This window comes from Eurosta solidaginis, chromosome 4, assembly GCF_040869045.1.
Source record: "Eurosta solidaginis isolate ZX-2024a chromosome 4, ASM4086904v1, whole genome shotgun sequence".
In the NCBI taxonomy this organism is placed as follows: domain Eukaryota; kingdom Metazoa; phylum Arthropoda; class Insecta; order Diptera; family Tephritidae; genus Eurosta; species Eurosta solidaginis.
In genome coordinates, this window is record NC_090322.1 from 263,225,667 (window position 1) to 263,244,807 (window position 19,141).

Below are 19,141 nucleotides of genomic sequence, written 5' to 3' on the forward strand. Positions count from 1 at the left end.
ACTAAAATTCAGAAATTCCAATTTTAGTTCAGATAATTGCAATCCATGTCCACTGTTTTCAATTTGTGTTCAGTTATAGTTCAAGTTCAGAAATCTCAACTTAAATTCAGAAAATTAAAAGACAATCTTGTGCACTTTTCTTATTCCCTAAAGGCATGGAGTGATTTTAGTTTTTGTATATTTAACATTTAAAAAAAAAAAAATGTGTGTATTCAAACTTTTTCTTTTGGACTCGATTGACAAAAGAATTCGACAAATATACTAACCAAATACCTAGAAATAAAAGAGCTTATGCGAATATGTGATATTTCTTATGCTAGTTTTTGCTTACCGCATATGTGCACTTTGTTTGAACACGTATTTACATAACATGGGAATGAACAACTTTTTCTCACAATCATAACACCATACTCAGCAAAAACTATGCTCTTACATTAAGCTGGTTTGATCAAAAGGCTTGCAATAAACAAAAAATGAAAATTCCTATATGACTACTGACAGCCAAAAATATATAAGCTTATCAGGATAATGATTGTGATTGTTTATTTTCAAAGGAGATTGATTATCAGGCTTGTTTTAATAAACAATATTTTTGTATTTCATTTATATTATTAAAATCTTCACCGCTCTTTTGAATTGGTAGTGCTTCCCTTCTACTATTTATTTCTTTTCATTACTTACTAAATTTTTTGGTGGGTACTAATCCGTATGCTCTCAACTTGCTTTCTTTTGTTTTACAGGCTTATTCCTTGAATGTCCCGGCACAACGGCTATGTCATTGCGTAGCACATTGGAACGCATCTCCGCACCAATACATTCATTATCAATTTATGATTTTGATCGTTCGGTCACGTCTCTCTCACAGGATGTCTTTCAGCCGGGTGTCAATATAAGGCATATACAATTTTCACACTCACACCTAGAAACATTAAAGGATAACAGTTTGCGGCATGTACGTGGATCGTTAGAGTCGTTGAGCATTGTTAATGGAAAATTAACACAGGTAAATACTACATGCAATAACAATAAGAGAACAATTTGCATAATACAAATTTATGAACGTATGTAATTTATATGGGCATAATGTAGTAAATACAAACCAGCATGTCACACTTCCAACCATTTTTATACTCAGTTGAGCAGAGCTCACAGAGTATATTAAGTTTGATTGGATAACGGTTGGTTGTACATATATAAAGGAATCGAGATAGATATAGACTTCCATATATCAAAATAATCAGGATCAAAAAAAAATTTGATTGAGCCATGTCCGTCCGTCCGTCCGTCCGTCCGTCCGTTAACACGATAACTTGAGTAAATTTTGAGGTATCTTGATGAAATTTGGTATGTAGGTTCCTGAGCACTCATCTCAGATCGCTATTTAAAATGAACGATATCGGACTATAACCACGCCCACTTTTTCGATATCGAAAATTTCGAAAAATCGAAAAAGTGCGATAATTCATTACAAAAGACAGATAAAGCGACGAAACTTGGTAGATGAGTTGAACTTATGACGCAAAATATAAAATTAGTAAAATTTTGGACAATGGGCGTGGCACCGCCCACTTTTTAAAGAAGGTAATTTAAAACTTTTGCAAGCTGTAATTTGGCAGTCGTTGAAGATATCATGATGTAATTTGGCAGCAACGTTACCCTTATTACTGTATGTACGCTTAATAAAAATTAGCAAAATCGGAGAAGGACCACGCCCACTTTTAAAAAAAAAATTTTTTTAAAGTAAAATTTTAACAAAAAATTTAATATCTTTACAGTATATAAGTAAATTATGTCAAGATTCAACTCCAGTAATGATATGGTGCAACAAAATACAAAAATAAAAGAAAATTTAAAAATGGGCGTGGCTCCGCCCTTTTTCATTTAATTTGTCTAGGATACTTTTAATGCCATAAATCGAACAAAAATTAACCAATCCTTTTGAAATTTGGTAGGGGCATAGATTTTATGGCTTTAACTGTTTTCTGTGAAAATGGGCGAAATCGGTTGATGCCACGCCCAGTTTTTATACACAGTCGTCCGTCTGTCCTTCCGCATGGCCGTTAACACGATAACTTGAGCAAAAATCGATATATCTTTACTAAACTCAGTTAACGTACTTATCTGAACCCACTTTACCTTGGTATGAAAAATGAACGATATCGGACTATGACCACGCCCACTTTTTCGATATCGAAAATTGCGAAAAATGAAAAAAATGCCATAATTCTATACCAAATACGAAAAAAGGGGTGAAACATGGTAAGGTAATTGGATTGTTTTATTGACGCGAAATATAACTTTAGAAAAAACTTTATAAAATGGTTGTGACACCTTCCATATTAAGTAGAAGAAAATGAAAAAGTTCTGCAGGGCGAAATAAAACACCCTTAAAATCTGGCCAGGTATTACATATATAAATAAATTAGCGGTATCCAACCAATAATGTTCTGGGTCACCCTAGTCCACATTTTGGTCGATATCTGGAAAACGCCTTCACATATACAACTACCACCACTCCCTTTTAAAACTCTCATTAATACCTTTATTTGATACCCATATCGTACAAACTCATTCTAGAGTCACCCCTGGTCCACCTTTATGGCGATATCTCGAAAAGGCGTCCACCTATAGAACTATGCCCTACACCCTTTTAAAATACTCATTAACACCTTTCTTTTGATACCCATATTGTACAAACAAATTCTAGGGTCACCCCTGCTCCACCTTTATGGCGATATCTCGAAACGGCGTCCACCTATGGAACTAAGGAATACTCCCTTTTAAAACACTCATTATCACCTTTCTTTTGATGCCCATATTGTACAAACAAATTCTAGGGTCACCCCTGGTCCACCTTTATGGCGATATCTCGAAAATGCGACCACCTATACAACAACCACCACTCCCTTTAAAAACCCTCATTAATACCTTTAATTTGATACCCATATCGTACAAACACATTCTAGAGTCACCCCTGGTCCACCTTTGTGGCGATATTCCGAAAAGGTGTCCACCTATAGAACTAAGCCCCACACCCTTTTAAAATACTCATTAACACCTTTAATTTGATATCCATATCGTACAAACACATTGTAGAGTCACCCCTGGTCCACTTTTATGGCGATATTTCGAAACGGCATCCACCTATAGAACTAAGGCCCACTCCCTTTTAAAATACTCATTAACACCTTTCTTTTGATACCCATATTGTACAAACAAATTCTAGGGTCACCCCTGGTCCACCTTTATGGCGATATCTCGAAACGGCGTCCACCTATGGAAATAAGGATTACTCCCTTTTAAAATACTCATTAACACCTTTCATTTGATACCCATATCATACAAACGCATTCTAGAGTCACCCCTGGTCCACTTTTATGGCGATATTTCGAAACGGCATCCACCTATAGAACTAAGGCCCACTCCCTTTTAAAATACTCATTAATACCTTTCATTTGATACCCATATCGTACAAACGCATTCTAGAGTCAACCCTGATCCACCTTTATGGCTATATCCCTAAATGGCGTCCACCTATAGAACTATGGTGCACTCCCTCATAAAATACTCTTTAATGCCTTTCATTTGATACACATGTCATACAAACACATTCCAGGGTTTCCCTCGGTTCATTTCCTACATGGTTATTTTCCCTTATGTTGTCACCATAGCTCTCAACTGAGTATGTAATGTTCGGTTACACCCGAACTTAACCTTCCTTACTTGTTATATACACACATACATGCCTAAGAATACATGCAGTGTTTATATGTTAACCATTGTCTGGAAATCTTTGATTGTTAACCGAACAAATAAATGCGCTACATACAATGCTGACCAAAATGTAAGGCCCAACTCGAAATTAAGCAATTTAACATTTTTTATATAGCCTGTTTTCAAGAAAATAATAAGGTTTTGTTGTTAGAGATTAAAAAAAATTAAATAATGTATCAAATCGCACCCCCATATGTGTCCTTAAAAAAGAGAAAGAGTCGATAAAAAAATGTCTAAAGAACCGTCTACTAGGTAAAATATCACAATATCTTAGCTGCCGTTTTAATAATGCCCTATTTTAGAATTTGTTTATCAAAGAATTTTTTTTCGACAACGCTTCATATCAGAAAAAGTTTCAAGAGGCGCCTTATCGGAGCATAAAATCAATACATATAGATTTATTCTGGTGGGAGATGAGAGCTTATAAAAATAATTTTTTGTTCGGGCGTTCTTCAACAAAATACTAAGAAGGGGCGTTTTTCTGAAATTTTGATATAGAGCGTCTTCGAATTAGTAGATAAGTTGGGGTGATTTTTCACTCAGCTGTCGAAATCAGTTGCACATTTCGAGGCGAAAATATCACGTTTCTTGTACAAGCGCTGCAGACAAAAAAGTCTCGCAAACCGACAGGTTGGCGCTACAGGTTTAATGACAACCTTCGCAATAGAGCTAATCTGAAGCAGAATGAGACAATTGGTAGCTACAATTGAACAAACAACGCATAAGTATGAGCTATTTGTCTTCGAATTAGTCAATCAAACATGGCGACTAAATCAGAGAAAACTTCGACTGAACTAACTTAGAACGTGTTCAAAAGGCCTGCAATGCACAAAGTGTCAATTGGCTTTGAATTTGTGCGATATAGCCTGAGTGAAACTTTCCACAGTAACATTCTTTTAGAATATTACAGTCCTTTTAGGACTTTTTTTAACGTTTTTTTTAAGAATTCGGCATTACATACAAGTTTGATGACAGAATGTGGCTTGCTATATTGGTCAAGGTGTTTCAGAAAGAGTTGGAATGAATCCATGAAGAACCCCATAACAGGCACAAAAGACCTACTATAATACCATTTAGTGGTCGCTCGTTTGAAAAGATACCACTTCTCAAGAACCTGTAGCTACTTTGTTATGGAAGACATCAAAATCGAGGTTTTATTTAGACATATATGAATATATAGAAGAATGTATCACTCCTTATAGCTAGGGTCTTAGCCTTGCAAGCGCAGGACAGGACCAAAAAAATTTCTCTATCAATACGCATTTCCCATACATCTTATGTCACTGACGAAGCTTAAAGGCATGTGGCGCGAGAAGGCAGTGTACATTCAGAACACCAGCCATTAGCCTACAATCCTCTCATTTTCAAATGATAACAGTAACATTTTTAATTTAAGGTTGTAAGACCTACGGACGTCTGCGGACCAAGCTTGGGGTGATGCGCCCTTTTCAGATAGCTTTTCCACTTTTTTATTCCAATCTATTCCCATACGTCCTGCGACCCAATATATGTACATATATGTAAGCTTCTTCGTTACTCTATTATTTCCAGGGATTGTTTACACTCTAATACACTTTCAGATGCTGTGCTATGCGAGATTATTGCCTAAATTTCTGTTTGGTTGTCAAAATAAAAGTTCATTTCGCTGAAGTTTAAGCTGTTTTCTACCAGTATTTCTACCAGGGCTGCAAACCGGTTCACGAACCGAACCACCAACTATTTTGCGAACCAAGCTGAACCGAACCACGAACTGAACCGTTTTTTTTTCTTAACGCCAAAAACCGAACCGAAAAACACCAAAAAAATCGTTCGGTTCGGTTCAAAATAAAGTCTCAACAAAAATCACTTAACTTATTTAATTCACCACTTTGCTTTAAAATACAACTCTAAGATAAATTTGCATACATTTTTTCTCGATGGCAACGCCGTGAGTTGTCACTTTAGATAGTAATAGCGTCTACTATTAGCGCCTGTGGTCAAAAGCTTGTGAAAAAATAAACAAATTTACAAAATAAGTTCAAACCCCGTGCATAACAACTTTGTATATTAAAGAGCTTTTTCATTTTTCATTTATAACATAGTCCGAACTATAACACAAACCATATATATATGTATAATTATAAAAAATTTATAGTTAAATTAATCAAATTTTTATCAATTTTCGAAACTTTTTATTAACAGTTTTTAGAAAATTTCTGAATGTGCAGTCTTGAAGCTTATTCAATTGTAGTGTAATAGTGTGCAATCTTCAAGCAGATGAGTATTACCGTTAATTTTTTTAAATTTTTTCCCCGAAGGTGTTGCCCATATCTTTCATATAAAATTAAATTTTGTTCATGCGGTGTATGCAAAAAACTGCGAACACCCTTTTGAAACGTGGACATTATTACACTTCAGTTAGATGAGCTACAAAACTGCACACTAAGAAATTGTTTTAAAGTTTTTAATTAGTCTGGAATACTGATAAAAATTTGATTAATTGTTGGGAGCTTTGTGTAAGCTTTGAAATGTATTGTAACGAATTTAGTGCACAAATCCTCTTATTTGCAACCTTCTGCTAAGTTCGAATCACTAAACTGTTGATTAAATAACTTCACTATTCAATAATGCAAAATGGCCTTTATTAAACTTCTTCACAATAATAGTACTATTGCTCGCCAGATAGCGTCTTAAATCAAACTGATTGTCGCGCCTCTATTGTTGCTGCCTTTTATTCTCTGTGATTTCTCATTCGCACACTTCTAGGCGCTTCCAGAATTTACCTAGTTACTTCTATAAAATTATAACTACAGATGCACGTGTATAGCTTCTCATATGCGCGTGTATTTGTGAGCGACACTTCCACAATTATAATTGCATACTTTTGGGAGCATCTCAGATAAGATGTCTGCATGTGTTTGTGCGTCTCTTCTCCGCTGCGTATACGTACATATGTGTAGAAAAAATGATTGATTTATTGATGTGCGTACAACTCACTGCTTAGCATCGGCTTAGATATGAAAGTATCCCTTAGTGTTGCTAATATTCGTCACAGTATATATACATATATAGTTTGTGTTATAGTTAAAACGGCATTTTTGATTGGAATTATTAAAAACTAATAAAGAAACATAATTTGGGAACAATACCGTTTTAAAGGGAGAACATATTATTTTTCACATAACCGTATATAAACATTTATAAGCTTAATGCCTAAGAAAAGCAATGAAGACATTTACATTTTCATGAATATCTTTTAGTTTGTGTAGTAATCTCGCATCTAAAATTAGTAGGTATGTTTTATATGTATATTGAGAACAGCTAATTGAATGGTTTTTCATCTCTTAAAAATACGAGTAATATCTTATGTGCAGAATATATGGGTTGGAAATACTCCCTATAAGTATAGTCATGCATTATACTATTTTCGTTCCTTATATTTTATAATAATCAACAAACCTTTTTGATAAGTTTCATAAATAAAGACATACATGGATTTGATCTCAATAACTGTATTTTATTTGTACGCTTAGTTTGTACATATCGATGGTTGGTTGCACACAGATCCCAAGTGAAGAATTTCAAATTTTGTATACTATCAAAACTTAGTATTAAACGTTTGAACCACTTGAACTGAACCGGTTCGGCGTATCAGAGGTAGCCGCGAACCGGCTCACGACCCGCTCAAGTTTTGCCTGCGTGGTTCGAACCACTGAACCGAACTGCTTCGATTTTCGAGGCGGTTTGCAGCCCTGGTTTTATTGCTTTGGTTACGGCTAGTAATGCGGACTTAAAAGGCTACAGTGATCTGGCAGCTGTGGGATCTGTTTATATCCGGTCAGTATTGTTTACCGTAAAGTGGCTCTAAAAGCTTCTTCGAAGCACAGACACCGAACCAGGTAGTTCATTCGTCCTGCAATTGATAACGCTTCACTACTCTGTTCTATGGCCTTCGCTCAATCTGCCCCAAGGTACTGAGCCTCGTAACAGTTGTTAACGCTTTGTTCTTTGCCACCAGTTCTATAGGTGGAGTGTGCAGAATAGCATACAGTGGGGTTATTTTCAGGGCTCTAGTAATTCTAAGCATTGACAGCCTGAATACCGCCTCTAATTTTTTTTGAAAGAGGTTCTTTTTTGCATGTCAGTTCGACAAAGAAGGACTCCTGGGTATAAAATTAACCTAACAGTGGCCGTAACTACCCAATGAGAGAGAGAGATAGGGCGATACACCCCAACATTCTTTTACATACATAAAGTGCCGTCGAGGCCTTCTGTATTCTCTTCTCCACGCTTAGCTTTCATGACAATTTACTGTCTAGAATGATTCCTAGATACTGTGTTTCTCCTGCAGGGTCCTATAGTACTGTCATAAGAGTCAGCAAACATACATACTTCTGCCAATCACAACACTTTGACGTTATGTTGATGATATGTCAACATTGTTAAATGTACAATTCGCCTTTGTATGTATTAGTGTGCACAATTTACAACCACTTGCTGAAAGTTTTTCACACAGCCGTATTGTCTTTCATTATATACATTCGAGTTGATAATGACGTATGGGCTAACAAAAGCACTAACACACACTATCAAACATTCATACAAATAAATCATATATCTTACAAACAATTGTCTTATCACTCATTTAGTTCTCTATGTTATAGTATACTCTCATGCATTGTTTGCATCTCTTTGCACCGTAACCAACACTAATGATTTGATATCCTGCTGCTTCTTCTTCCTCGTCATTATCATCTAAGCAAAATTGTTAGTTTCATGCAATTTGTCTACCTGCCGTCTGTCTGCACATTTGCCCTTAACTACTGAGTGCTATTGCTTATGCTATGCTATGCTATGTTGTATGTTATTTTACTTGACTGCTATTTAAATACGTGTCAGCAAATATTCGCCCAAAATTATGCATTCGTGCGTTAGTGTTGCTTTTCATATGAAATGAACGTGCCAAATTGTCTTGCATCAACGTCGTTCTTCTATTTGTTATTCTCCTTCTATTTCTTATTATTGTTATCAAAATTCTGCTTCTTCTTCGTAGTGTCGTCTCGGTATTATCTGTTATTTGTTTGGCATATACTTTGATTGCATCGGTACGGTTGTGGCAGGCACGTACATATGTGCACATTTGCCAAATTGAAATTCCCTAAATATTCTATCAAATAATCTTGAAGGTGAATATTTAAACTTTTTGGTTTAGAGGATTATCTTGGCTTAAATTAAGTAAATGTATGGCTTATAAAATATTTAGGTGTGGCCAGAATAATTAAGTACAATTGACGTGCACAGAAATCATAAAATATTATTACTATTCAGTGTTTGCGAAAAAGCATATTCAAATCAAGGCAGCTCACGTAGATCCTAATATATTTTAGTAATATTTTATATATTCTCTAACTTTTGCCAACACTTTTATTTATTTTACTACAAATACTTAACAACAACGAGCGCCCAGTAGTTTCTCGCTTGTCATAAGAACGCTTTCTGAGCTAGAACCACTCTCATCCATTAACGCTAGATGAGTTAGCTTCTAGGTATGAGTAGGTTGATCGCAGCGACTCGGTAGGCGAAGTACACTTGGACAGCACGAATAAACACCGAATAATCGTTCAGTCTGACATTCAATGCGAAGACACATTTTGTTTAATGGACGAGCCACAATGACATTTTTCATATAACAGCGTTCAACGCAATCTTATGCATTCAAGTAACATCGCCGCAATCACAAAAGATGTTGCGTTTGTAAAAAAAAAAAGGAACTTCAGACTTGGCAATGGTTAAAAAATTTCATTTCGTCTTGCCCATTCACACACAAAATTTCGCAAAGCACTGTGATAAACATTCTCCCTATACAAGAAAAATACTTGCTAACATATTTTGTGTCCTTTTCGTTTATTAAATTGTAGTTTTTAACTGTGAAAAATTGTTGAAAAGTACCAAAAGGTGAGAAAAGTAATTTCACTTGCATCACTTGCACCCTTAGCCAAATCAAATCAAATTTTTCTCTTATGCTTTTCTTGCAACAAAAGTTGGAAGATGCCTACTTTCTCATTTCAGATGGCAACAGTGTCTCTCGACCTGCCACTCTCCATTAAAACACGTGCAATCTACTCATAATGCATAAGATTGTGTTAAACGCATCTATATATGTGACCCGGCCACAAAAAAAAAAATAAAACTACTAAGAAACTGAAGAAATCCATTGTTTATCTTTAACAGCTGTTTCTCGCAATTTCTTTTTTGAGTCATAAGCCACATTTTCATAGGCCGGGTCACATATATGAAAAGCTGCTTATGTGACGCGGCTTTAAAGAACTGGTTGGTAGCGCTGTCTGTTGCACTGACACCAACGTTTTAATAATGTTCGATATGTCCAATTCATACAACGCGCACCCGATATCGAAGATTTGGTTTGACTATTATCTCGTAAAGCCAGTGTTAGACTAGGGTCCTCAGCTCACACCAATGGCCCCTTAAAAAGCATACAAAGCAACTGATGACTTCCTTGCCCTATCTTTCACATTGGGTCTCCAGGTCCGTTTCCAAGGCAAAACATTGCTTTTATATTTAACCATATCGGAAAATGTGAGTTGTCAAAGAAGCTGGCCCTAAAATTAAGTATCCTATATCTTCTCGCAAAAATAAATTAGATTGGATATGACAAAGTCAGCCAGTCCATATAACTCCGCATGCTAGGGTTTGGTTAAGAGGGCGGGCAAAGGAGCGTTCCACACTTCTACTCTTTGTGACTCAATTTCCATTGTGAATGCACTCAGTAAGGTAGGTGGCGACACATTCCTTCAATAAGATTGCTTCCTAGTAGTCTTCAGTGAACCATTTACTTTTTCCAATAATCTCAAGTAAGAGCAAAATATCCAATTTCCCAACCCCTAGCAGATTGTCGAAAAACAGAGCGCACAGATATGTGAGTCGCACAATAGCGCAATGACTTTTGATAATACCCATAAATACTACAAATGTAGATTTATTTGGATCGAGAAGAAAGCTAGCTCCTTTTATACCGTTTGGTCTACAGCAAGTTTGTTGCCCTGATCAAATATTCCTCGATTTTACTCAGGAGGTAGCCCAGCGGCAGTCGTATGGGGCTGTCCACATCTCTCAAGTCTATTTCAGAATATCAGCACAACTAACTATCGTACTACTTAACGAAGAATGTCTATAAATAATGATGACTAAGTAACTTGCTGATATTGTTTTTCATTTAACTAAGCATGTCTTTGCTCCATTCATAATTTAATTTTTATGAGAAAGAAGCACTGAAAATCCCAAATGTCGAGTATGGCGAAAGAACGAGCTCTTAACCTCATACTTTGTAGTACGAATGCCGTCGTTATTACTGTATTATTACGTAAAGATGCCATGGATAAGTCTTCTGGTAACAAGTTTAGTAAGTTTCCTTGGAATACTGTGCTGCACTGCCTGTACGCTTGGCGACTTTATTATACTATTCATTCTAGCTTCCCGTCCATCTGTTCGAGTCAGCTGATGCAATTTGAATTTGTGAGCCGCACTGAAATAAGTGTTGAATGTTCTTGGTTCTTTTCCTATTTATTTATTTATTTTTTTCAAGTAAAGTATTCATCAGACAATAGAATGGGGAATTGTGCAGCCAGGCGGTAAGACAGAAAATATTTGTTATCCGCAAAATATACTTGTTTTAGCTAAGTAACTCGTGGCAAATAATTGAAAATATTTTATGTAAACGCGTATTTTCAGGTGGTACAACCAGCTTATTTGGTTTATGCCGTCTTGTGAAATACACAAAGGTATGTGAAGCTCTGAAAGCTTATTGAATACATGAACCGACGCCCAAACTGCCCTTCTAAAAGACACACTTGAGTTGCCCAAGCCCCCTGTGACCTTAATAGCATCGCTTACGTGGTTTCTGGTGAGCGGGACCCTCCCTCGTGATCACACAACTTGGCCGATACGTTGACGGATCATTAGGACTTTTTTGTTTCTTTGTAATGCATGAGCTATGAGTTTCAACCACATTCAACAGGAACCATATTCAAACTTTGCAGCATACTTTTAACATTGTTATCCATAGCGACATACAAATTTTTCGATAGAAATCTTGGATTCGATGGCCCTACATTTGTCACCGTAAATGTTTAGCTAATAGGCTTCTACTTGAAATCTGGCTTAACGGCGAAAACAACTCCAATCAAGAAATCCAACGGAGGACATTCACCAACAAATGCTTTTTGACTTAGTCGGTTATTCAAAATTAATATTTTATTTTCCAAAAATCACTCTCTGTAGGGCAGGTATGACCTTGAGTAGGCCTCGGAATCAAAATGGAAAATTCCAAAGATTCCAACGCCATGTACCAAGGGAAGCTAGTGTTGATCCATTGAGGCATTACGCAGATATGGCAATAAAAATAATAATTATAACATTAAGCCAAAACCTCATCTGAAGTAAATTGGTCCTCTGTAGTTTTTCCTGAAAACCGTAGAAACTTAGGCCGAGCTTCCCTATCAATTTGTGTGGACTCCGAGCGGGCACACAGTGGCTATCAATATCAATATCTAAAACAAATTTTAATATATTTGTACAAAACTTAAAACTAGGGGGGGTTGGGGCTTTGCAGGTCGCTGACAATGAATTCGACTTTTTTTTATTTAAAACGGCGTTTCCGAAATGACAGACGAGTTTTCCAAAAAATCTCCCGTCTTAACTGATTTTATAGTGTGTGAATAGTTTTAAGGTTGCTATTCACGAATCCAATGTTATTTAAAAAAAAAATTTCAGCTAACTCACAATGGGGTAAAGTGAAGCCAGTTGCCTCAAAATCAAATTTCTCAGCAACGTTTAAGACTAGATTTATCAAACAAAACACGCTCGAATAGCAGATTTTTTGCTGATATGAGAAATATCGTATATTGTAAAAAGTTGAAATTTAAATATTGAAAAACGTTTTTGAAAAAAATGGTTTTTAATTTTTTTAAACGCTTTTTATTATAAATGAATAACTATTTTTGTACTTTGCTTTAAATCAAATCTTCAAAAAATTTTGAGATGCTGAACTCGAGTATGTCAAAGTATCGTTCCAATCAAAATTCAAATAAAATTTAAACTATTGTTCTACCTTCATATCTGCGCAAAGCTCATACACTTCATCATTATATCTTCTGCGATACTCGCTATCGGATTTGCGGACAGATGACGGTGGATATATTATTTCCCTCGAATAAAATAAAAGCATAAGGAATGTAAATAGTAGGAATAGCTGTAAAATTCAACATTCCGACAAAATTAGCGAAAAAAAGCAAAATTTTCAATATTTTAAGGAGAAGAAAATTGAGCGGAGTATACAGAAATTATATCGCTTAAAAACCACTAAGAACTTGCTGTCTTAAGTCATAACAAAATTCGAGGACAACAATACTATGTAAGCTTATTTTCCGGATGCCTTTTGCAGAAAGCTTTCTATGAAAAGGTTAGGAAGCACCAAAGGCTGACTCCTACTAAATATATTATGTAAATATTTAGGTGCGAAAACAATGACGCTCAATAAAATAATTCACACTCCTACTCACAACAAAACAGCTTGCAAAAACAAAACTTATTTTATTGCGCAATATTACAAAGTAGCACTACAAAGCTACTTGCGTTCATAAACTAAGAACAAGATTTACCAAATATTGCTACAACAACGCTGCTAACAATTCAAGAAACACATGCTGCCACATAACAATACAAAATTTTCTCATAGCAAAGAAGTGTTACAAAAAAAGCATTAAATCAAGTCCAATTACATGAATTTCCAGTTCATTTCCGTTACTGAATCGTTTGTGGCATTTGTTTTTATTGAGCGCTCGTTCGCTTGAATTGTCGCTTAAACAATGCGGTGGTTACGTATACGCCACGACGTTCGTAACGTAACCACGGTAATAAAAAAAGGAGCAGTGTAAAAGTCAGTGCAATAAAATTAATAACCGGCAGAAAAATATTGTCTTAAGAGTGGAAAAATATTGCAAAGCTAAAACAAGAAAAAAATATATATACAAATCTAAATCATGACAGTGTAGGTGAAATAAAAAGTGGTACACGCAACAACAATAACAAATTTGGTACATAAATTTTCATTTGGGTAATTAAAGAAAGCAATAAACTTATATAGTCGTTGCTGTCATGATAAAAGTTGCCAAAAACTTCGCAACAGAACGAATGAACAAAACAGAACTCAATTGAATAAGTATAGAGTATATTTAACCTTCTGAGTATCAATTTGAATTTAAAGTATAGTAATGGCCATTCGTCTCCAATATTTCGGTCATTTTGCTCTGGTTACAATGTATTTATACTCTGGCTATTTGCTTTCTAGGAAGATGGATATATGTGAAGTACCTTTCAATCACATGTTATTAATAAAAGGACTGTGATTATGCTGCAGGTTCGGTGCCTGCTCACACTTCATCAAACATGGGATTTATGTCCTGCCTTTGGAAGGTTGAAAAAACTTCCTTAAACTATTTGAAGTTGTAAATTTTGGGCAGCCTTATTAACTGTATCTGATGCGTGGAGTAGTGAAAGAAGTTAATTTGGTTCCTCCCGCAATACTGTGACCATAAATTTAAGCAGCACATTTTCTTTACATCCATATTTTTCAATAAACATCTGCTCATAGGAGCTCCTGCGTTCTATGTATTTCAAGGTTGGAAACTGCTTCGACGCGCCGCTTATCTTCTTATGCACAACTGAAGTTGCAGAATTTTGCTTCTTTAAAATCACAAAGTAATTCCGGAGTTTTTGTGTCATTTTATTTGAGCTTATCAATTACTTCGTAGCTGCAGTGCACTTTGCTGTGACAAGGCCACCGTTACTTCGCAATCGGGAATTCACACCTGCAGGAGCCTAAGCTAATGAGGTACATAGTAGAGCTATCACCACAGTGACAAACCACCTGTCTTGGCAATGTTTTAAGACTCAAGACAATTTCGTGTCCGTTTCTCTACAATGTATGTGCTCATTGTTGCACCATACAGGATAGCTTCAACACAATCCTTAAATTATATTGATATTTTATAAAAAAATGTTGGACTATTTTGACGCCATGTTTTAGTGGTAGCATCCTCTGTCTATCACATCGAATGTTTAGGATTTAAGTATCGGAAAACTTACAGCAAAAGTTTAAAGGCACGTTTTTTTAAGAGCTGTCATCCATCAGTGTGTTACGATTCGTATCGGAATCCATTCTTCACACACATTTTATAAATGATGAATTTCATATCAAAACCTATAGAAACAAGTAAGGAAGGCTAAGTTCGGGTGTAACCGAACATTACATACTCAGTTGAGAGCTATGGAGACAAAATAAGGAAAATCACCATTTAGGAAAATGAACCTAGGGTAACCCTGGAATGTGTATGTATGACATGTGTATCAAATGGAAGGTATTAAAGAGTATTTTAAGAGAGAGTAGGCCATAGTTCTACGGATGGACGCCATTTAGGGATATCGCCATAAAGGTGAAACAGGGCTGACTCTAGAATGTGTTTGTACGATATGGGTATCAAATGAAAGGTGGTAATGAGTATTTTAAAAGGGAATGGGCTTTAGTTCTATAGGTGAACGCCTCTTCGAGAAATCGCCATAAAGGTGGACCAGGGGTGACTCTAGAATATGTTTGTACGATATGGGTATCAAATGAAAGCTGTTAATGAGTATTTTGAAAAGGAGGGATCCTTAGTTCCATAGGTGGACGCCGTTTCGAGATATCGCCATAAAGGTGGACCAGGGGTTTCGAGATATCGTCATTAGCGTGGGCCAGGGGTGACTCTAGAATGTGTTTGTACGATATGGGTATCACACGAAAGGTGTTACTGAGCATTTTAAGAGGGAGTGGGCATTAGGTCTATAGGTGGACGCCTTTTCGAGATATCACCATTAGGGTGGGCCAGGCGTGACTCTAGAATGTTTGTACGATATGGGTATCAAACGAAAGGTGTTACTGAGCATTTTAAGAGGGAGTGGGCATTAGGTCTATAGGTGGACGCCTTTTCGAGATATCGCCATTAGGGTGGGCCAGGGGTGACTCTAGAAAGTGTTTGTACGATATGGGTATCAAATGAAAGGCGGTAATGAGTATTTTAAAAGAGAGTAATCCTTAGTTCTATAGGTGGACGCCTTTTCGAGATATCGCCATAAAGGTGGACCGAGGGTGACTCTAGAATGTTTGTACGATATGGGTATCAAACGAAAGGTGTTACTGAGCATTTTAAGAGGGAGTGGGCATTAGGTCTATAGGTGGACCCTTTTCGAGATATCGCCATTAGGGTGGGCCAGGGGTGACTCTAGAATGTTTGCACGATATGGGTATCAAACGAAAGGTGTTACTGAGCATTTTAAGAGGGAGTGGACATTAAGTCTGTAGGTGGACGCCTTTTCGATATATCGCCATTAGGGTGGGCCAGGGGTGACTCTAGAATGTTTGCACGATATGGGTATCAAACGAAAGGTGTTACTGAGCATTTTAAGAGGGAGTGGGCATTAGGTCTATAGGTGGACGCCTTTTCGAGATATCGCCATTAGGGTGGTCCAGGGGTGACTCTAGAGTGTGCTTGTACGATATGGATATCAAATTAAAGGTATTAATGAGGGTTTTAAAAGCGAGTGGCCCTTAGATGTATATGTGAAGGCGTTCTCGCGATATCGACCAAAATGTGGACCAGGTGATCCAGAAAATCATCTGTCGGGTACTGCTAATTTATTTATATATGCAATAGCACTAACAGTATTCCTGCCAACATTCCAAAGGCTGTTGATTTCGCCTTGTAGAACTTTTTCATTTTCTTCTACTTAATATGGTAGGTGTCACACCCATTTTACAAAGTTTTTTCCAAAGTTATATTTTGCGTCAATAAACCAATTTAGTTACCATGTTTCATCCCTTTTTTCGCATTTGGTATAGAATTATGGCATTTTTTTTCATTTTTCGTAATTTTCGATATCGATAAAGTGGGCGTGGTTATGGTCGGATTTCGGCCGTTTTTATACCAAGATAAAGTGAGTTCAGATAAGTACGTGGGCTAAGTTTAGTAAAGATATATCGGTTTTTGCTCAAGTTATTGTTAACGGCCGAGCGGAAGGACAGACGGTCGACTGTGTATAAAAACTGGGCGTGGCTTCTACCGATTTCGCCCATTTTCACACAGAACAGTTAACGTCATAGAATCTATGCCCCTACCAAATTTGAGAAGGATTGGTAAATTTTTGTTCGACTTATGGCATTAAAAGTATTCTAGACAAACTAAATGAAAATGGGAGGAGCCACGCCCATTTTAAAATTTTCTCTTATTTTTGTATTTTGTTGCATCATATCATTACTGGAGTTGAATTTTGACTTAATTTACTTATATACAGTAAAGATGTTAAATTTTTTGTTAAAATTTGAATTAAAAAAATTTTTTTTTTAAAAAGTGGGCGTGTTCTTCATCCAATTTGCTAATTTTTATTTAGCACATATATAGTAATAGTAGTAACGGTCCTGCCAAATTTCATCATGATATCTTCAACGACTGCAAAATTACAGCTTGCAAAACTTTTAAATTACCTTCTTGTAAAAGTGGGCGGTGCCACACCCATTGTCCAAAATCTTACTAATTTTCTATTCTGCGTCAAATTGTCAACCCATCTACCAAGTTTCATCGCTTTAACCGCCTTTGGAAATGAATTATCGCATTTTTTCGGTTTTTCGAAATTTTCGATATCGAAAAAGTGGGCGTGGTTATAGTCCGATATCGTTCATTTTAAATAGCGATCTGAGATGAGTTCCCGGAATCTACATACCAAATTTCATCAAGATACCTCAAAATTTACTCAAGTTATCGTGTTAACGGGCAGACGGACGGACGGACGGACATGGCTCAATCAAATTTTTTTTCGATACTGATGATTTTGATATATGGAAGTCTATATCTATCTCGATTCCTTTATACCTGTACAACCAACCGTTATCAAATCAAACTTAATATACTCTGTGAGCTCTGCTCAACTGAGTATAAAAAGGCACGTTTTGAGCCCGACCCAGATTTCAGATTTTGATGAAATTGTGCACAGAGATGCACTTTACCTATACAAACACCACTTAGTTTTTAGAAATTTCATTTTTGAGAAATTGTGGGCGTGGCAAGGTGTCAAAATTGTGAAAAATGCGTGAAAGATGACGGTAATAGGTACTTTTGAGCTGTGATAACTACAGAATGGCTCAACCAATTTCAAAGATCTTGCTACCATTGGAAAGACATTCAGATCGGCTTTCGAAAACATATACTGTAAAAAAATTTTGTTACATTGAAAAAAAATTTTTTTTCAAAAATTAAATTTTAAACTTGGAAAAAAATTCAAAGACCAAGTGTTTTAAAATAAAATATATATTTATTAGAAAGATCTATTTAATATATATCAAAAGAGTTTGATTTGTGAATAAAAATGTTTATATAATGAAAATTATATATTGTACAGTAAAGTAATTCAATTCAATTTTAAGTAGAATAATATTTAAGACAAATTCAGAGTCAAATTAAAGATTTAAGAAGTTTTGTAAAATACGGCTGATACTGCTGATGTTCGGCTGACCACTTATCTCTTATGACTGATTGTTTCGTTATTCGTTCTCTCTCTCTCTTCTCATGTTTTATATCCTTCAGTTATGTTATATAAAACTTAGACCTTTAACTTATTTCTATCGATTGAATACGATGCGTCGCGACGGCGTAAGGGTAGGTGGTTAAACCCCCAAGAAAAGATGATATTGGTCGAAATGCAATGAATTAGTGGTAAGAAAGTGTTGATCTGAAATGACAATATATGCGAATTGCTCTTCGCTATCGGAAGAACATAAGTTACCAAAACGCCGCATGCTAATATTAGGTCAAGCAAAGCAGAGCTTACTACAGGCCTTGTGCGACAAGACCCAACTTATAACTATTAATTAGAGCTCAACTGACTAGGCAATAAGTGAGGCATATTAGAAACATTAAAGAAGAAGACCTTCGAGGCCATCGATAGGTGTTGATAGTCCATAGCATCTCCATCGAACGTCTGTCATAACGCTTTGACTTATAGAATGCATGAGTAATAAACAAAAGTTTTTAGGTTTTCATATCAAGCGTGACAATAGTAAATGCAATTAAAGCACAGCTTGACAATTATCCTAAATATATAGTAGCAGAAATAAAAAAATAGCTGTGCAATCTGTGTATGTTGTGCATTGATTGATTTATTTTTTTGTTAATGATTTAAATTGTTTGCTGGTCAGTTTCACTGTTCCAGACATCCAGAAGAATTATTGTAAAATTAAAAAACCAAAATTTCATTCAACTCTAATCGCGTAATGTTTTACTTA

The 19,141-nt window shown here is 36.0% G+C and overlaps 1 protein-coding gene across 1 annotated transcript in view; it reads left to right on the forward strand.

The window, feature by feature from the left end:
* The window catches only part of LOC137251399 (uncharacterized), a 55,617-nt gene that overhangs the window by 3,320 nt on the left and 33,156 nt on the right, over positions 1-19,141 (forward strand). Inside the window, exon 2 of the mRNA XM_067785885.1 lies at positions 741-1,003. Within this exon, the coding sequence (XP_067641986.1) occupies positions 741-1,003 (263 nt within the window). The remainder of the gene's footprint in view (positions 1-740; positions 1,004-19,141) is intronic.